Below are 20,012 nucleotides of genomic sequence, written 5' to 3'. Positions count from 1 at the left end.
TTTGGTTTTCCGAAATGAACTGGGATAATTTGCTGTGCCCTTCATATGATCAGGCGCAAGGAGCACATTTTCATACACGTTACTTGATGTTTCCAATCTCCCTGCATTTGAACTGTGATTTTCTTTCTATGTCTCTGGTGCAAGCTCTACTGGGCCTTGTAAGCATTTTGGATTAGGTATCATTCTTGTAGATGCAGTCACTGTAGTCTATCAATATTTCAAACCATTTTCCATTTCAATGATTTGCTAGTAAGCTGTTCGTAAGTACATATCGCCAAAAGCCATGTTGAATAAAGAACATATATACACATGGTTCTCTTGATGTTGAAACTGGAAAAGAACTCATCCCTTAGAATCGCCATCTCAAGCCTCCCCCCAAACCTCATCCGCAATTTCCCTCACCAAACCCAACTTCTTCTTCTGATGCTCAACGAGAAGAGGATACCCACTCTCATGAGTACTGAACCCACACTGAGGACTGATACAAACCCTCTTGAGAGCCTCCTCCCTAGTCTCCCCAGAGCCCTCAGCAACAAAATCAGCAGCCGAATAAACACGCTCCTTCATAGCCTCTTTATCCTCCAAATCCCGCACCTTAGTACTAATAACCCCAACAACAACATTCTTATTCTTCGGCAAGAACTTCAACGGCTCGAATCCACCAGCCCGCTCAGTATCATACTCCAAATAGAAAGTATCAACATCCAAGTCCTCAAACAACTTCTTCGCAATGATATCATAAGATCCCTCAGAGAAGTATCTTCCACCAATAAAGTTGCCCCGACAAAGATGAATACCCGTGTGCATATCAGCAGGCAGTTCAGCAACACAATCGTTGTAAAGCTTAATATAAGCATCCAGCAAGTCCTCAACAGACCCCTCATTATCGGCATCAGCCGCCCATCCCTCCCGGAACGCAGTGGAGCAGAAATACGCCATTCCAGGGTCATCGAACTGCACGTTCCGCAGACCGGCTGCATACAGCGACGCAAGCTCAGCGCGATACACCTTCGCGACGTCGGCGAAGTACTCTGCGTCGTTGGAGTAGGCCTCTGCAGTGTATGCGCGCCCTTGCTTGTACCGCATGTGGAACCAAGCGGGCATGATCATTGTCAGCTTGATATTGTGCCATTCGCTCTCTGGCAGAGATGCCTGCACTAGCTTGAGCTCGTGCAGGTTGGACTGCGAGGCCGAGGTGCTGTGGGAGAGCTTGCTGCCGGCGATGACGGAGTCGCCAGGCATTACTTTGCGGTCTTTTTCGATCAGGCTTACCACGTCTGGGTGGTAGAGTCTGAACATTGAGGATTCGGCATCTTGGAGGCGGATTGTTCCTGGATGTTTTGTTAGTGGATGTTTTCTTTGCGTGGTTGCTTGTTTATTTGTTTGTTTTTAGTATGTAGATATTTAAATACTGCTGTCTCAACTTACCCTCGAACTCATCCCACATCAATCCCCAAAATCGGGTGCGGTTATATTCGCCGGAAGTAACGGCCTTGAATCCGAGCTCTTGCTGCATCTTGACGACCTCGCGGACGGCTTCTTGTTCAACAGCTGGCAGTCCAGCAGCTTCGGCGGAGACTCCCGTATTGGCAATCTTCTCGCGCACCTCAAGCAGGCTGTCTGGACGCAGTAGGGAGCCCATTTGCTCGGCCCGGAATGGTGGGCCACTCTTAAGCTTGTTTGCCATGATGTATATGGGTAAATAGCTATACTTTCGAGTCTAGGAGAGTTGCTTGGTACAGGAATTATTCGAGTGGGAGAATTCTAGCTTTCATAAACGGGGACATATCCATCTCTCCTCCCCATCTCTGCTCCCCATCTTAGAGCTTCTCCATGTGGGGATTTAGTATGCGGGGCTATCGGGGCTGTTTCTCTTTGAAACACTCTCTATATTCTCTCTTGTCACCCTAATGATCCAACTGTAGAGAGATTGAGCTGTCATTTGCAAGCTCGATGTGTAGATGCTCCAGGGTTGGCTCTTCTCCCTACGATTTCATCCTTGAAGAGCGATGACCCTCACTAGACATTAGCGCCGACGCCTCAACAGCTGTCAAAAAAAGCCCCACATACGCTATAAGTTTAGTATATGCATGTGCTACTGTGTAAAATCCTACCCAATCTTCCAACACTTCCAAATTGAAAAAGTGAAAAAAAAATGACATATTTCATTCAAGTTCTGCATTCGCGCAGAGTGCAAATTGAACACCGACCGTCCAGCGAAGGCACGTGATGTCCAAATAGTGAAGTAGCAAAAAAGAAATTGTATATTGAAGCTAAACAGCCCCACATCCTATCTCCATAACGAAGGACCTCGAAAGAAAAAAAAAAATAGGTAGCTTCTCTTTGATTGAGCGTGTCATCCTTAGTGCAGGGGCCATGCTAATCTTCTCTGTATATTTTCATTTGACCATATGCCCCGAAGGGCGAAAGAGTATCCTTAAAGTTCAATATAACACCGTTTTCCGGGCAGAATCGGACCGCCTACTGGATTTGACTGTGCACGTGGGCGGTCATGTACACACATACCTTTGCCAGGTAGCCAGTTGTTCGGGTTGTTGTGTACTGCTGATTGGCTGTTTGCTGTGTCATTATTGGTATAACAATTAGCCAATGGTGTACAAAGTAGTTCGGATGAAATTGAAAAAGCAGGATATGATGAGATGAAAAGGATGCAATATAATGCTCATGCGATGGCGGGGCAGGGCTTTTGTGTGGGATTACTCATCACGATGCCTGCCAGATGCGGGGTTATTCCAATCATGGACAACCTGGAAGTACTTGAGCACAACATATGTGAGTTATAATTTCGAATTGCTAATAACTAGAAATTCAGTAGTGCTGCCGTGATGGTTTTGAATTCTCAACCTAAGCGACTAGCATGTATAACTTGTTGAATGTTGAATATCGTGACTTCAATCAGACTTTCCAAGCCCTAAGTTCGACTCCTTCGGCACGGGGCTACCATTAACGATGATTTATGATGTGGAGTGCTTTGATTTCTTGCGGCGGTTTGCCCTATTTTTTGGTTTATTTGCTTCACGTTGATTCTATGTTGTAGGTATATATCGCGGGTTTTCCGTCGTATGTATATATTATACAAGTCGAACAGAGACATGAAGGGATATGGATATCGTAAAATGGAGTTATTATTTGTGCACTTACTTCCTTTGCCCTCTAAGAATACACCACACCATCTTCTTCTTACTCTTCCAGCAGTTTGTAGTGGATTAGCTCCCTTGGAAAGATACACTAGCTCGAGAACATATTAAAACCAAAAACCTGTAAAGTATAAATATTGGAATCATCTGGACTATGTATTATTCACACACCTCTCTTCTCTTCTCTAAGAACATTACAGCATTACCGCATAGTCACAAGCTCCTCGGCGCTAGTAGGGTGGATAGCAACACAGCTATCGAAGTCCTGCTTAGTGGCACCCATCTTGACAGCGACACCGAAGCCCTGCAGCATCTCACCAACACCAAGACCAAGGATGTGCAGACCAACAACCTTCTCCTGGGGACCGGCGCAGATGATCTTCATCTCGGTGGGGTTCTTGGCCTTCTCCTCAGGGGACAAGCCAACGTCATAGTACATGGCAGTAAACTTGGTGTGGTAGATCTTGATCTTGTCGTCGCCGTAGCGTAGACGGGCCTCGGGTTCAGTGAGACCGATGCAGCCGACCTCGGGGTGCGAGAAGACGACGGTAGGAATGTTCTCGTAGGAGATTTTAGAGTGCTTTAGCTCGGGAGGGCCGAAGAGGCGGCTGCCGAGTTGGCGGCCGGCAGCAATGGCAACTATGGAATTGAGTCAGTGTGTTTCTTTAGACGATAAGTGCAGATCGTAACTTACCAGGGGTCAGCTCAGCTTGACCGGTCACGTCACCGAGAGCGTAGATACCCTCAACGGAGGTATTCTGGTACTCGTCAACCACGACGTGACCGCCAGCATTCAATTTAACACCAGGGATATCCAAGTTCAGGTCTTCAACCTCGGGGGCGCGGCCCACAGCCCAGAGGAGCTCGTTGACTTCGATCTCAGAGCCATCATGGCTAATGAGCTTGAGTAAGCGATCCTTGCCCTTGCCATCACGGATGAGTTGCACCTCCTTGAAACCGCCGTGGTTGCGGTGAATGTTCACACCGACAGCCTCGTAGCGATTGGTCATAGTCTTCTGGATCATAGGGTCAAACTTGCGGAGGAAAGTCTCGCCACGAATGAACATGTGGGTCTCGACATCAACAGCGTTCATAACACCAGCAAGCTCGACGGCGATATAGCCAGCACCGACAACGGCGACCTTGGGGGGAAGCTCTTCCAACTCAAAGAATCCGTCGCTGGTGATACCGTGCTCGGCACCGGGCACGGAGGGAACGCTGGGTCGGCCACCGGTCGCCAACAGAATGTGGGGTGCGGTGTAGCGGGCGGTGCCAGAGCCATCGGCCAGCTTGACCTCAATTGTGTGAGGTTCAACGAAGCCAGCACGACCCTGGACGAGATCGATTCCTTCGCGACCCCAGTTGCCCTCGTAGGCGCCGTTCAACCGCTTGATGACAGCGTCGCGGGTGTTCTTGAACTTAGTGTAGTCCTTGGCAATGTTATCGGGGATGTCGTAGCCATAATTCTTTCCCATGTGTAGCGTTTCGTTGATAGTTGCAAAGTTCCATGTCATCTTCTTAGGGACACATCTAAACGTTGTTAGAAAAAGTGTGTAATCGAGTATAACAGCAGGACACTATGTACTTACCCCACGTTGACACAGGTACCACCAGAGCGTCCACTTTCGACGATTAGGGTCTTCTTGCCATACCAACCCGCGGCGCGGCGGGCGCTTCCACTGCCACCACTACCACCGCCGAGGACGATGTAGTCATACTGCTGTGGTTCGATGGGAGCCATATCGGATGATTGTTGATTCTTGGGGGCGGAGGACGAAGAAAAGTGTCGGGAAATTGTAGAAAGACGAGAGTGGGGAGCAATTGAGTCTGCAGGGGTGAAGCGGGGAGAGTTGATTGTCGCCAGAGTTCGATTGGTCAAACGACCAGGACGGATTTGCCCAACGGAAGGCTGGGTCAGAGATGAAGAGGCTCGAAAGCTAATCCGGGATGATTGAAGGGAGCGGGAGAGCATGGGGAGAGGAGAAGAGGGGAAGAGCGAGGAATTATATACAGGCTCAGAAGAGGGGACAAAAAAAGATGCAACCACTGAGGTGACGATATCGGGGTTCGTTCATGCGCGTTGGGTATTCCGTCACCGCGGGCGATTTCTCAGCAGTGATTACGTGATCCGATTTAAATCCCCCGAGGTCTGGCCAGGTGTGACCTGGGAAGTATAGACTTGATACCTTTGGGTAATTATTCAATTTAAAATCTACAGTTTGTTTACAGCGTTGACATGTAAGATTATTGAATTCGTAGATCGTATGGATGGGTATAGGAAATTCACGAAAGAGCGACAGGGAGTGACCAGCACGCCAGAATCCAACTCGAGACAAAAAAAAAAACCAAGGAAATGATATCGATCAGACAACGCACAACTCAAGAGCCAGGGTTGAAGTACTGGAATAAGCCAAGATTTGATTGAAACCAATAAAGGCCAACGAGTGTTGAAAGATGTTTCAGGTAGAAAAGAAGAGGGCCTCGGCCCTATCAACTGAAGATGTTGGTCGGAGTATGGTAGTAAGATGGAAGAGGGTATCAAAATGCGATGAATATAAAAAAAGGCCACCAAGCCTGAGCGTATATCTTGGCTTCATATCACAACATGGAATTGGAGTGATACAACCAGTGACATAGCCAGTCTTAAGAGTGGCGAAGGACTAACAGCAGTTGGGGCGTGGAAGGAAGAAGTATGGTCCAATAGAGGTGTCTGAATGTTGCGCGCATAGATATCGAAAAGATATCTTCTGATGTTTTGCAGATCATTCCCCACACAAGGTCATGCTATCCTGCCGGTCACATGTTGCTTGCGACGGAGGGGCAGTCTTCAGCGTAGAAGGTAGTGTTGGGACCGGAGGGGATCGACTTGTATGTTGTATTACGAGACGATGAAGAGAAGTAAATGTGTTTCAAAGGAGGAGAGGTATCCCAGACTCCAGAATCCAGGACCGGCGCGGGATCCCTTCATCTTCGTCTGGGCGCTGTTGAGGCAGAACGCTATCGCGAGCGGGTAACTAGTGGGTATAGGCGATAACGGCGAAAGAGATGAGGCAGAAGCAGAGCGGGATGTAGACAGAGCGTTCCATATCGGCGGGTGGTGAGGAGTTGCGTTTCATGGTTTTCAAAGATGTACAATGGCACAGTGATGTGGCGATGTGTCTAGAGATCTGAAAGGGAGGGGGTCTGAGAGTATGAGAGAGTCCGGGGAGGGGGGCGGTGTGGTTATCTATCTGCTTAGCTAACGTTGGGGCCTCAACAAAAAAAATCACCTGACTCAACATTGGAAGGCCACATGGGCAAAAATCAACAAATAGAAAGCTTGGAAGGGAGTGAGTGCCTACAGTCCACTATTCCAAGATCTGCTGCACAGGCAACCATGTTTGAGCATCAACCCCCGTGGGCTCCGGTTCGCAAGTGAAAACATCTAAGTATTCCACGTGGGTACCTGCATAAGCCTCGGCAGATCCCAATTATAAAGTGGATTGGATATTTCCAAGTTTATCGATGTTTGGGTTTTCCAAGATCTGTCTAAATAAAGCCCCAACCAGTTTCAATCTAACGAGCATCATATAAGAGAAGCAAACTCTCGACTATCCATGTGTCTCAACCTCTCATACATCCCTTGGCAGTGCCCATTTGTCAAGGGTCGCATAATGATCCCATAAAGGCACCTAGCCGACCTCAACAGCAATGATCTACATTATTGTTTATCCCTAGCTATACTTCTATACGTACCAAAGAACTGCCCCTGTCGAGTGCAAACCATAACACTCTGAAACCTCCACATTCACAGAGAATGAAGAATGCAAGGAGATACCAGCCACGCCTCCAATCCACCAATGAAAGTAACCACAAGCGGTCTTCATACCTGGGTAAATGAAACAGAAACTAGGAACCCACCTTGCCGGCCAATGCAGCAAGGCATCTAGCCACTCGAGCTCCCCTTCGTAGTCCTGATTTATTAAGCAAAATCTTGCCCTAGAATAATCCTCCCCGGGGGTATACATGAGGCGATCTTCCCAAACACGTTCCAATCACCTCGATATCAAGCCAACTGATCTTCCACGAGCCGATCTTCCACCAGCTCCCATACCATCACCGCCATAATGCGTGTTACAGTCTTCGCCTTCGCTGCTGTTCTGTCCTTGGCCTCCGCCACAAACATCAACATGCATTGCAACTTCGCCGAGGACCACACTGGCATGGTTCAGCAGCCCTACTGCTGCCGTGATTTGGTGCCTGCACGGGGAAACAATAAGGCAAACGAGGCATTAGACTGTATGTATAACGATCTCGTGATATCTGGGTACTAGGTATTTGTCTAACGGTGTATGTTTTCTAGGCGATGAACTGACGCAGCCTCAACTGTGCGACGATGAGTCTCGACCGGCTTGTTGCTATACTATTGTGAGTCTTGTGTTAGTTGATTTGCCTCCTAGATTTTACTAATCTGGGTTTTTTTACTTCTCTCAGGGCGCCAAGAAGATCTGTACCTCCCATGTTATTTTCCAGAATGCAGAAGATATTTAGAGTGGAGAAGGATATGAAGGCACATTTGGGTACAATCATGTTATGACTTTGCGGGACGAGCAACTAGCTCAACCTTGACGTTTTGGTGTCAATAATTTCAAGTGAATAGACATCGAACATACAAGACACTTTGCTTCTTATGCTTGGATGAATGACGTAGGCGAAATCTGTCATGCTCTTTAATACTAATATCTAGAATACTGGCCCTATAGAGATAACAACATAGGTAAACCGGCTAAGCCGTATGAATAATTGTACGAATCAAGCAATAGACCACCAAACTCCATATCCCCGGCGCCGAAGATGCTATGTAAACCTTGGATAACTGCACATCAATCGGAGACTACTCCTAGCATCTCCTCGGTATTCCTGCGAAACAGGCGCTCCGCTAGTCCCGGCTTGGTTGCGCATAATTCCAAGCAACATTCAGTGAATGGACTGATATCAACACGAGAGAATCGAGTGTGCGGCCAATCAGTGGCATAGATGACCCGATTTGGTGCAACAGACAAGAACTCGCGTGCCATAGCCTGAAGATCACGCATTTGATGGTCTTTGCTGAGTCGATATGGAGCAGACACCTTAACATATGTTCTTCCAGCACGAAGCAGAGAGATCAAGGACGAGAACCCTGGAAGGTTGTAGGGATTGAAAGCCGAAGCATCACCGTCCCATGTCGCGAGCTCGGGGCAGCCAAAATGGTCGATGCAGATGCGTACGCCTAGTCGTGGCAGGATCGACTCAACCATCGAGATCATCTTGAGGGGAAGATATATCTCGATGATCCAGCCACGAGGCCGGGCAAGCTCAGCATGCTGGAGTAGGGTCTCTTCCAACTCGTTCTTGTCCATCACTTTCCCCACAGACTGGAGGTTGATCCTCAGTCCACGGACTCCCAGTTTATGCCATTCGTTTAAAGTCTCCGGTTTAACGGTGGCAGGGTCAACCACGACAACTCCTCGGCCACGTGAGGGCCCAAGTTTTCGTAGGGCATCTAATAAACATGAATTGTCTGTGCCATAAATTGAAGGTTGCACAAAGACGAGATTCTCAACGCCTAATTCGGACTCGAAGGCGAGAGCTTCGGGTAACGAATGTGGGGTGGGTTTATATACCGCTGTTGGAGAGACAGGAAACCGCCCAGGTTCCACAACATGCATGTGACTATCCCAGGACTTTGGAGGGAGTCTATGCTTCAGCGATACACTTGTAGACGAGGCATGTATTGAACGCCGTTGCTCTAAACGGGTGGCAAGGACATTAAACGATATCAATGGAGGCCCGTGGAGTAGATTGGCTTTAGGCTGAGCAGCGGTTAGCATCCTGAGAATATCGTAGGCAGATATAGATGGCAGCGGATTTGCGATAGTAATCGAGTAGGCACGAGTACAGGGAGAAAAAAATCCAGAATGAGCCCTGGGAAGATACTCACAGAAGAGCAGCTCCAGCGAGGCGATTTCGCCCTAAGACATTGCCTAGGAACAACCATGCCAGTTTCACCGCTCAACATCCGTCGGTGTTGATTGAAGTTCCTGCAATGCAGGGTTTTCTCAATTAAAAAGCACTCATCGGCAACTTGGAATGTACGAAGTACGGAGTACGAGTTACGATGTACAGGTCTTTGCACGACCCACCTTCCAACACACAACAGGCTTGTGATCAGGCGCAAAGAAAATTCGAGCTCGGAAGTTGTCCGTCAAAGAGTCCCTTCCAATCCGCCATCTTGACCTGTTAAATGAACTGATGATCCATCAAGCGGAGCCCAAAAGTGGATAGCTGCGGCGCGATCCGACATCGAAGTATGAGATCACTTGGAAATCATTGTAATGCGAGAAAGCAATAAAATAATATATATAATCGTTGCATCGCAGCAACTGCTACTCAAGTCCTCATAGGACAGGATGGAAAGTACATGTAGGGAGGACAACAGGACCGAGCTCGGACGTTGACCGAATCTCTATTTAGCCCGAGCGCCAAGCACCCGCTCTTCCTCCTGTCACTCTCCCTATCACACTTCATCCCCCCCGGATTTATTGTTATACGTACCCACCGCTCGCTAAAATTAGGGGCCATGCGATGGATCGCCTCACGATGGTCGACCAATCCCTACTACGCCCTAGTGATTGCTGTCATTGCTTGTGGCGGGATTCCGAAAGGTATGAAACCCCCACTAGTGGCTTATCAAACAACGATCTGCGACAATATATCCCATATAGAGTACCCATGACATTTCGCTAATTTCATATTGTTCTTAATAGGATATGATGAGGGTGGCTATAGCGCTAGCGTCTCCCTTCCCTCCTTTAAATCCGACTACAACCTCATCGAACACTTGGGGGGCGACGATACCGAGCTAGCTAATCGGAAAGCGAACATCACCTCCTTCAACGTCCTAGGCGCAGCACTTGGTGCGCTGATAGTCCTCGATCTGAATGATCGACTGGGGCGTTTGGTGGCATGGCGCCTAGGATGCATCGTGTGGGCGATGGGGACATTGATCCAAATATTCGCGTCCGGTATATACGGACTGCTCTTGTTTAGTCGCATATGGGGCGGGCTCGGCGCGGGTGCTCTAACGGTGACCGCCCCGATGTATTTAGCCGAAATAGCCCCTGTTAGGACGAGAGGTCTGGTGGTGGGGATATACATGGTAGTTTTACTGGCCGTTCTGGCCATGGGTAAGCTTTGACCCTCTACACATTGTATATGTTATGCATATCCTGATTTGCTGACATTTTATTACAGGATTCTTTATCAACTATGGCGCCAGGATCCACATGGCGGCCACGCGAGCCCAATATCGCTTAGTTCAGGCCGTGCCTTTGATCCCTGTCGGCATTGCCTTTGGTCTGTCGTACCTTTGTTCCGAGACTCCTCGGTATCTTGTTTCAAAACAGCTTCACCAGGAAGGACTGGAGGCTCTGGCACGGCTACGTGGCAGGGCCATCGATGATCCCGATATCATAAAGGAGTTCGCAGCTATCGATGCACGGGAGCGTGAGCGAGCCACAGACCTAGCATCTGGCTCTCATTGGACCATATTTAAAGAGACACAGACGGACCCGAATTACCGACAGCGCTTCTGGCTGCTAATTGCTATGCAAACTATCGCTCAGTGGACCGGCGGGAACGGCATCACATACTACGTAACGACCATATTTCAGGTACGTGCATTTCAAGCGATTCCCCGCTCTACCAAGTAGAAAAGCCACTAACATAAACAAATACAGTACGCCGGCGTAACAGGTGACGCATCATCCCTCGTCTCCTCTGGCGCATACGGGATAGTTAAACTAATCTTCACGATGGCCTTCACATGGGGTCTAATCGATCTCTTCGGCCGACGCCGCTGCACCCTCGTTGGACTAAGTCTGCAGCTATGCGCGCATATCTACACCGCTATATACATGGGCCTGCGTCCAGGCTCAGCAGATAATAAAAACGCCTCCAATGCAGCCATTGCTTCGGTCTTCATCTACGCCGTCGGCTGGTCCATCGGTCTATGCACAGTGCCTTATCTGTACGGCACCGAAATCTTTCCAACGCGCATCCGAAATGTCAGTTATGCGATTAGTATGGCTCTGCACTGGCTTTTCCAGTTTGCTGTTGTCCGAGTTACCCCGAATATGTTCGTCTCGCTTGATGTCTGGGGTGCTTATCTCTTCTGGGCGCTTATTTGCTTTTCTGGGCTGATTATTCTTGGGATTTGGATGCCTGAGACGAAGGGCGTTCCTATTGAGCGGATGGGGGATCTGTTCGATGGGCCGTGGTACTTGCGGTGGCGGGCTAAGCCGAGGGAGTGGGATGTTGCTTCGTCGACTGATATGGCGGAGAATGTTGAGTCGAAGGAGGGCCATATCTTGAAGTCTGGTGTGTCGGTCTCATGATGGCTCTTTTCATTGTTTCTCCGATTTCATCCCATGGATATATATACTTGGAATCTATTAATACCCCCTTTTGTTGTTGTTAGCCCCATGTTTGACTTTTATAGCGGTTTGATTGTGTCCATTTTCATGATTCCAACATGTCCAGTCTGTTTTGCATATCAGCTAAAGCGTCCAAGCTTCTTTCTCCCTCACGATACCTTGTCTCGGGACAACAATTGAAATGCGATATCTATCAATTTTTCTCTGCTACATACAATGAGGCTTGCAAGGTTGCCTACGTAGATGTGCACCTGGGGTTACATGCGGTTATATCATTGCTTGCTGAAGCGATATACCCACCTCAGACTGAGCCTGACTATGACAGGCTACTATGGTGTATATGTATTTGGGAATCGTGAAAACAAAACCAAGTCAATGGGCAAGATGCAAGCGAAAGAGAACCAGCTTCCAAAGTAGAGTCAAGTCCGAGTAATGCTATAGAAGATCATTGTGATGGTCCACCCCATCCCTGCCCAAAGACAGGCGTCATATTCGTCGTGATCGGCTGCGCATACGAGAATGCCTCATATACCTCAGGCGTGATTTCGTAGGATCTGGGGTCATCTACTGTCATGACTGCGTTTGGCATCCCACCCAGCAAGTGCGTAGGCGGAAGCTGGGGCATTTCGCCCGAGTGCGGGATGTTGAACCCTGCTCCTGGGTGCTGGAAGGTATGGTATGTTCCCATCAGGGGCTGGTTTTTAGGGGCGGTGGGTTGGATTTGCGCAGCTATCGATGCTTGTGGTTGGTGGTGATGCTGGCCTGGAGAGACGTGGCGGGATGTATTGCTGCACATCGACGGGGACTGGCTCTGATGAGGGCGGCTGGAATGAGGTTGGGGCTGGGGTGGGGATTGGTGATGTTGGGGGTGGTGTTCCTGTTTAGTATCGGGAATGGGTGCTGGCATTGGTCCGTGGATGTTGATTTGAAGTTTTTGGAGTTCCAGGGATATGAGGCTGAGTGCTGTTGTTATAACCGGGTTGGCGGCTTTGATTCTCTCAAGGGCGAAAATGCAGAACTTGAGTTTGTCTAGTGTCCCTGGTGCGGCGTACTTCAGGGCTTGGATCTCGAGTAGGAAAATCGATGCTGCTGTGTAAATGCTATATGCGAGAGACAGGACAACGTGGCTGTCGCCGAATGTACGGCGGTATAAATCGAAGAGAGATAGGATTGATGTTGCTGATGCCATGCACTGTACAAGATGGGTCGAGTCGTATGCCTCGGAGCGGGCTTTGGCCAGCTCTCGGGAGCAGAGAATTGGTCGGTGGAGAAGGATGTTGATAGTATGGTATAAACAGCTAGAAAAAGGTTAGTTGGCACTGTGTTCCAGCGTACACAGGATTGAGCACATACTTCAAAATAACGATGTGGCTCGGTGGTGAGTATGGAGGAAGGTCCACCGCTGTCAACTTCAAGTAGTCCGGTAGTTCATCCCACCAGTCACTCAGATTCTTGGCCTGCTCCTGAACACAATCAAGGAACTCCGCGTCCGTACTTCGGCGGATTGGGTCGTATATGTATATCAGAATCTGGTTCAAGACTTCCGCTAGACCGCACATCTTCATGAAACATGACGTTGAATGCGCCTGCGTGGGCGGATAGTGAGCGCCGTCAGTAAAGGTCACCCCATGAGGTGTCCATATTTCGATCTCCGCGGTGTCATCGAGAATCATGCGTGGCGGGCTAACTCTAGAGTGCTGCATCGTCGGCGCCCGGCCGAAGTACAATGAAACAACCTTATCCCAGAAATAACAACTCCAAAATAGGCGGTTCCGTATTTCAATATCCTCATCACTCAGTTGAGCGGATCCTGAATATTTCCGACTGTCGATGGAAATACCTAAGTCGTCCAATAACCGGAAGGCCATGCCACTGTATAGCCAAGCCTGCGTCCGATTTCCTCGGCCGCATTCCTGGGCACTGAGAAGGAGTAATGTCTGAATAGCAGGGATGCCTGCATAACCAACTTTGAGGGAGTCGAATACCCCAGTCAATGCGCGATGGGAGAAATGTGCACCGCCGTCATAAGAGTCCAGAAGCGGGCCAATTTGAGGCTCAGCTTTGCACCAGCGTACCGAGTGAGAAAGGATGGCGTTTAATAAGACGTCTGTATAATAAGCCCCATTAATTTTCATATCACCTATTCGGGGAGGTTAGTGTCGCTTGTGGTTTGAAATAGCAAGGTCGAACAAACGTGTAAATGCAGGACGGTAGACGAAATTCCACAGCGGCTGGATCCAGCACCAATGCGAGTCGAGAAGATACTGGAAAGGCTCCTGCAGGAGTGTATTAGCATACGCATTTTTCGAACAATCCAACCCAACTAGGGTCCATACCGGCATAGCAGCCATTTGCTCAAATGCCCTCTCCCGCCATGCGCTATTGACAAGTCGCTCTTTGCGACCCTCCAATTCCTGCGCGTAATTCAAAGTTGACGCGGCTGCACTCACTACCCCACTAGGCAACTGGAATAAACTAGTCGGCCCGTGGAATGACACGCGACCGTCATTTTCCACATTGAGACCGTCAAATGCTCGCGTGAGATCTTCGGCATCGGGATCGATCTTTACTTTCGGCCCACTCGAGCTGGACTCGGCCACCGATGACGGCGATCTTGTCTTTTGCACCTCTTCCCCCTCAGCGCGTTTCGACAAAGCATCCTCCAACTGCGCAACCCTAGCTTCAAGCTGTTTCGTGTATGATAACGTCGGCGCTCTTTGAGAGAGAAAAAAGAGTATCAGCACGCGCGACTATGACAAGGAATAGAATAAAGAGGGGGATCGACGCACAAGCTATACACGCACTGCTCGTTGCGCGCGGTGCATCGCGAACACGACGGACTAGCTCCGTTACATTTAACCTGGCGAGCTGTTAGCTCGGCAATCTCGGGCTACGTCCGAAGGGATCCGCACGCACCTTGCGTTTGCGACAGGCCTCACATGAGAAGGCGCTCTTCCGGGGAAGAGTGGGCTTCGGCTCGGCCATCCAATTTGTACGGGAGATGTACCCCCCCCAAAATGCCGAAATATCGGTACGACGGAATGTCAAAAAGAGAGAGAAAGGAGATAAAAATACGAGAGGAGATTTTTAGCCCGTGGGGCGCGGGGATTAAGCCTTTTGAGATGGCCAGGTGAGATAGTATTGACGTCGAATCATGTCGAGTTGGAGAAGGGTGAAGATTCGACCTTATTGGTTGGAGACTTGGAGATTTGGAGATTTGCGCTCCACTTCTATAGCCCTGGAGGTTATGAGTTATACTATAGGAACAAAGAAGTAGAAGAAGTAAACGCAATTAGATATGCTTTGCTATTTGCATGGTATTCAATTGTATACATTCATAGATCCCTTATTTGTTTCCTTTCTTGAAACCGCTCTTGCTCTTAGCCTTACCCTTCTTGGGTAGCTTAGCAGACTCCGCATCACCCTTGCCCTTCTTCCACCCGATATTACCATCGTGTCTCATCTGAGCATCATCAAGACGCTTCTTGTCCTTGTTGCTGAGCTTGACATTGTTCTTTTTGGTATTGGGACCGTTCAATTCAACGGCACCCAGCTTGCGAGCAACCTTCTTGTCCTTCTCGGTCTCGAACCACGTCCGCTTCGGCCGCGACATGATCTCGTTACCGTGCTTCATGAGATTCTCACCCTTGGTGAATTGCATTTCTGCTTGAGAGAACTGCTTTTCGGTCTTCTCCTCTTGCAAGATCTCAGCGATCTCGCCGGCCATATCCTCGGCCTTTTGCGCCCAGCTGTCTGCAACGGCTTGTTCAATCACACGACTGACAATCTTGGCGCCCTGGGCCTTGCCTGCGCGAACGGCAAGCTTGACGATCTTGCGGTCGGGTTCGGCGGCAATTGTGCATGCACGACCAGAGCGGCCAGCACGGGCTGTACGACCAACACGATGCAGGTAGATCTCGTGACTTTGGGGAGCCTCGTAGTTAATGACGGTCTCGACACCCTTGATATCCAGACCACGGGACGCAACGTCGGTAGCGAGAAGGAAGGCAACCTTGCCATCTCGGAAGTTTTCGACGGATTTGATACGCTGTATTGGAAGTTAGTATTGTACATGTAGACATAAGAGTTACTTTAACATACCTGTTCTTGGCTCAAACTACCGTGTAGCTCTGCTGCCTTCAAACCCAATAGACTGAAAATGATACGAACGCGGTGAGCTTCCTTCTTCTGTCGGAAGAAGATAATAACACGCTTGTTGTAGACTTCTTTGCACAGGTGCAGAAGATAACCGAGACGCTTGTCCTCCCGTCCGGGACGAAGACGCACGAATTCTTGGACAAGGGTGGATACAGTGTTCTTCTTGGCATCAACCATCAAGCGCATTGGGCGGTTCATACCGACACGAATGAGCTTGTCGATTGAGTCTGTCATGGTCGCAGAGAACAGCATAGTCTGGCGAGATTTGGGAATCGTAGTGAGAATCTCGTTCAACTCATCGGCGAAACCGTCCTCAAGCATACGATCGGCCTCATCAAGAACTAGAATCTCCAGGGTATCGACTGTGAAACTGGGCGAGTTGCGCATGTGGTCAATGAAACGACCAGGGGTGGCAATGATGACATCGGGACGCTTCTTGAGCACATTCTCTTGCTCGCGAAGACTGAAACCACCAACCAATTGACAGAATGTTACATCTGTGAAAGTGGCGAGTTTGACGGAAACGTTGTAACACTGAACAGCCAACTCACGAGTGGGCATCAGAACCACAACACGACTTGTAGGGACCTTGCGGGGACGGAAGAGGAGACGCTCGAGGATAGGAACAATGAAGGCAGCGGTCTTTCCTGAACCAGTCACGGCACTACCGACGATATCCTTGCCCAGAAGAGCAACGGGAATCGACTTGCGCTGGATAGGAGTTGGGTCTGTGAATCCGAGTGCGGCGAGACCTCGAAGGATGGGGCGGGAAAGATTGAATTCTTGGAAAGTCATCTTGGCCATGTTGGCCTTGGTGTCGACCTTTTCTTCGGGGGCAAAGAATGCTTTGCGCTTCTCTGCTTCCTCCTCGTCCACCTCGCTCTCTACATCAGACTCGATGTCTGAGGCCCTGTCGTCAGGGTGACCAACGGGTGTGGCAACAGAGTCGTTATCAGATGCAGCGTCGTCATCGGAATCCGCATCCTTATCCTCATCGTCCTCCTCGTCTTCATCCCCAGAGCCAGGCTCGGGGCCTTCAGCATCACTCTCCTCCTCGCCGTCTGCGCCCATACCGAAGGCGTCCTCAGCCATGAGCTCATCGTCCTCGAAGTCAACGGGCATTTCGTCGCCTGATGCAGCTTCGTCATCAGATTCGCTGGCACTTTCTTCCTTCTCAACAGGGTTCTTCTTCTGTTTCTTAGCAGCAGCCTCAGCCTTCTTGGCCTGCCTCCGCTCAATGATATCGTCAATATCAACAGCCTTCTTGTCGCCGGAACGCTTCTTCTCATTGTCATCAATACCCCAGCCATCGAAGCCTTCAGTGACACCTTGATTCGCGACACCGCCGACATCGAACTCGAAATCGGGGTTCAAGACCCCGTCGTCTTCCGTTGCATCCGCTGCAGCATCATCGTCCTCTTCCTCTTCTGACTCAGGTTCGGGTGCGGACTCGGCGTTCTTCTTGTTCTTCTTGGCGTTTTTCAATTGCTGCTTTTCCTGCTGCTTCTGCTTCTTGTTCTTAGGCTTGACGCCTTCGACCTCGCGCTTGCGCTTTTTGTTGTCTGCTGCCGGCGCATTATCTTCTTGCATTTCGTTGTCGTCATCTTCTTCTTCGAAACGGTTTTCGATCTCGTCGTCGGAGAGTGTGAATACGAAATCATCGTCTTTGGCGGAACTCCGCTTCGCCGATTGAGGAGCCATTTTGAAGGCTGGCGCAGGTTCCAGTGTATATTTGGTAGTTGGTTGTCTTCCACGCTCTCTCAAACAGTTTCAGTAAAAAATTCTGGACCCCCGAACACTGTGCAAGCAACTCAATCTCGCCGAGAAGAAATGGATCAACATGCAAAAAAAAAGTTCCCCGGGCGGTGACAAGAAAATTTCCGATGACATAATCAAACCGCTTCGAGATGCCCGATTGTCACCAGCTCTGCTCCGTACGTCGACCTTAGGTTAGGTTCTATTCCAAGGTTATTTAAGGAATAATTATAATCATACACATTTCAATTAACTGTCTCTGCTCAATTTCCCCCGTATGCCTTTCCGACACATCAACTTTTTTTGGTGAGACATCCTGGATATAACATCCTGGATCGAGACCATCGTCTGTCATATTATTTGTCTCATTTTGTTTTCAACTTTTTTTCAACTTTTCTTCTCTTTTCTTTTTTTCTTATCTTCCACACCGTTGTTGTCTCTCTGCCGCCATATTTTCCGAATATGATCCCCGTCCATACTCTCCACATTATTAATCCGCAGGCTCATCAGACGTAGTGAAGTATTGCAGACTTGTTACCACTTCCTCGGTGCCGGGCTTTATCCTGAGCTCGGCCCTCGACTTCATTACTCGCAGGCAGGGCTTTGATCTGACGCACCATGTAACGAATGTCAGAACTAAGAATATGTGTCAGTAAATATAATCCAAGATGAATGTGAAAAGAAAAGACAGGTCATACAACTTGTCACTCTTCACTCTCGTATTCTCAAATACGCACCTGCCCTTGAAGCCAAAGTCCCTCTCCAACCATTTCTCGATCCAGGCATCATGCTCCTGAGCCCTCGAAGACAATACGATAGCACAAAGCATTGATGTGAGGTGGCGGCCATAGCCCGGTCCATACTGCACTGTTCCAGTCTGATCAAACTCATAATCGGTGCTTTTTCCTGAGTTCACAGTAAAGCAAGAGAGGACCATGTCGACAAGTGCCCGTCCAATATGCTGCTTCTTGCTGCCCTCTTTCACGAAGACACGCAGCTCACCCGTGTTCACATCGGCGCGCTTGCCGTGCCTGTGGAATTTGGCATAGGCGTAACCAACCACGGGGTGGATCTGGTTGCGGCACAGGGGCTCCGGCGAACGTCGGGCAGCGACGACGAAGGGGAAGTTGTTTTCTCGGCAAAATTGAAGAAGCTCCTCAAAATCATTCTCCTTCACAGATTCAGTTTCACTGCTCGAGGCTGAGTTTTGTGAATACCAGTTCATGATTTCAAGGATAGAAGAAGCATCATATTGCTCAGCAGGACGCAGATAGATGTTGGGTGGGACAACTTTCGAATCTGGGGGTAATTCTAGCCAAGCACGGTAATCCGCGGTGCGACGCAAGTGCTCTTGTTGTTCCTGTTCCTTCTTCTTTCGCCTTTTGTTGATCTCTCCCAGGTTGTAAACGTAACCTTCTGATGTCTCATGCCAATGCAGGCGTGTCAGCTCGTCTTTCATGTTCCTAGGGGTGGGGACGTGCTTGATGTCAGGCAGAAACATAGAACACCGGCCATCGGGCATCGCGGTTCCGTCAAAGAATGCAACATGATAGATGTCGACTTGGTGTCCTGCTGGAAGCTGGTCCCACCAGCTACGAAACTGCTTTCTGACATCCGCGTTGGGAAGATCAAATGATGAAATTCTGTGTTTGAGTTCGCGCCACTGATCACGTCGTTCTTGGATGTCCAAAGTGCGATCATCAAGGAGAGATCGCTCGGGCTCGTAAATAGAGTTGTGATGTTTCGATGTGAACTTTAGGATGTCATTTTGCACGATTGGGAAGATATGGCGAGATTGTTCGTATGCCTTGACTTGAATCTTGTGTTGGGCACCCCAATGGGCCCGAGACTCCACCTTGTTGGACCCTTTGACGGTTTTTTCGATTCGTTGATATCCATCGTCATGAATAAAATCGGGCGGATCAGCTGTTGCCCATGTCGCAGGTTCCTCAACGCCTTCGACAATCCTGGGTTTTGCGAGTAACTCATAAACACTGCTGCTCGGATCGACCCCAGGCCCATCCCTCGCTGCAGGAAGCATCTCAGGGCAGGAGTGACTCTCATTTTCCATGCCAAGGGGAGGCTGTTGCACGGACATCAACTTTCTTCTCTGTTTGTCAAACTGTTTCGTCAAATCCCAAGTTTGGTTCCAGCTCAGATTCTCAATGCTCTGTATCAGCTTGTCCCTTTCATTTTGGTTCAGGGATCCGAGCTTGAGAAGCATGGCTTCAACAGAGCCATCGGGGAAGACCGTCGATTTTGGATTGTTGGATTTTTTGGATGTATTTTGAGGAGCGGCATTCTTTTCATGGAATGGCAGAGAAGTCTCGATTTCTTCTGCCATTTTGATGTGACTTGGCTCACGCGAAATTGAATTCAAGTTTCTAGAAGCTATTTTCAAGTCAGCCAGGATATTCGAGCATCACTGTCATGACCCTTCTTTGGTCTGTTCTGGGCCATCCCCTCGCTTTTCTTCACTGGCATG

At 49.1% G+C, this 20,012-nt stretch overlaps 7 protein-coding genes across 7 annotated transcripts; 2 read left to right on the top strand and 5 right to left on the bottom strand.

Moving 5' to 3' along the window:
• Positions 1-363: 363 nt before the first annotated feature.
• Positions 364-1,687, bottom strand: N7479_000293 (cobalamin-independent methionine synthase II family protein; the record flags this gene model as incomplete). The annotated part of the gene is made up of 2 exons (XM_057247991.1): positions 364-1,331; positions 1,429-1,687. 2 exons carry the CDS (start codon positions 1,685-1,687, stop codon positions 364-366), a joined length of 1,227 nt encoding a protein of 408 aa, XP_057112423.1.
• Positions 1,688-3,360: 1,673 nt separating this feature from the next.
• On the bottom strand, positions 3,361-5,130 carry glr1 (glutathione-disulfide reductase GLR1; the record flags this gene model as incomplete). The annotated part of the gene is made up of 3 exons (XM_057247990.1): positions 3,361-3,797; positions 3,853-4,688; positions 4,748-5,130. 3 exons carry the CDS (start codon positions 5,128-5,130, stop codon positions 3,361-3,363), a joined length of 1,656 nt encoding a protein of 551 aa, XP_057112422.1.
• A 2,134-nt stretch (positions 5,131-7,264) lies between these two features.
• On the top strand, positions 7,265-7,688 carry N7479_000291 (uncharacterized protein; the record flags this gene model as incomplete). Its single annotated transcript, XM_057247989.1, has 3 exons — positions 7,265-7,436; positions 7,501-7,565; positions 7,632-7,688. 3 exons carry the CDS (start codon positions 7,265-7,267, stop codon positions 7,686-7,688), a joined length of 294 nt encoding a protein of 97 aa, XP_057112421.1.
• A 332-nt stretch (positions 7,689-8,020) lies between these two features.
• On the bottom strand, positions 8,021-9,010 carry N7479_000290 (putative TIM barrel metal-dependent hydrolase; the record flags this gene model as incomplete). Its single annotated transcript, XM_057247988.1, has 1 exon — positions 8,021-9,010. One exon carries the CDS (start codon positions 9,008-9,010, stop codon positions 8,021-8,023), a length of 990 nt encoding a protein of 329 aa, XP_057112420.1.
• Positions 9,011-9,759: 749 nt separating this feature from the next.
• N7479_000289 (uncharacterized protein) lies at positions 9,760-11,575 on the top strand (the record flags this gene model as incomplete). The annotated part of the gene is made up of 4 exons (XM_057247987.1): positions 9,760-9,844; positions 9,947-10,366; positions 10,434-10,852; positions 10,919-11,575. 4 exons carry the CDS (start codon positions 9,760-9,762, stop codon positions 11,573-11,575), a joined length of 1,581 nt encoding a protein of 526 aa, XP_057112419.1.
• A 484-nt stretch (positions 11,576-12,059) lies between these two features.
• On the bottom strand, positions 12,060-17,473 carry N7479_000288 (Helicase C-terminal; the record flags this gene model as incomplete). The annotated part of the gene is made up of 8 exons (XM_057247986.1): positions 12,060-12,912; positions 12,968-13,754; positions 13,809-13,890; positions 13,951-14,329; positions 14,415-14,474; positions 14,554-14,590; positions 14,984-15,662; positions 15,716-17,473. 8 exons carry the CDS (start codon positions 17,471-17,473, stop codon positions 12,060-12,062), a joined length of 4,635 nt encoding a protein of 1,544 aa, XP_057112418.1.
• A 560-nt stretch (positions 17,474-18,033) lies between these two features.
• Positions 18,034-19,871, bottom strand: N7479_000287 (GNAT family N-acetyltransferase; the record flags this gene model as incomplete). The annotated part of the gene is made up of 2 exons (XM_057247985.1): positions 18,034-18,163; positions 18,265-19,871. The coding sequence occupies 2 exons, from the start codon at positions 19,869-19,871 to the stop codon at positions 18,034-18,036; spliced, it is 1,737 nt and encodes a 578-aa protein (XP_057112417.1).
• Between the last annotated feature and the right edge of the window lie 141 nt (positions 19,872-20,012).

This window comes from Penicillium vulpinum (assembly GCF_028829585.1).
Source record: "Penicillium vulpinum strain IBT 29486 chromosome Unknown utg000001l_segment0_segment0, whole genome shotgun sequence".
Taxonomy (NCBI): Eukaryota; Fungi; Ascomycota; class Eurotiomycetes; order Eurotiales; family Aspergillaceae; genus Penicillium; species Penicillium vulpinum.
This window is presented reverse-complemented; position numbering and strand designations above follow the sequence as displayed.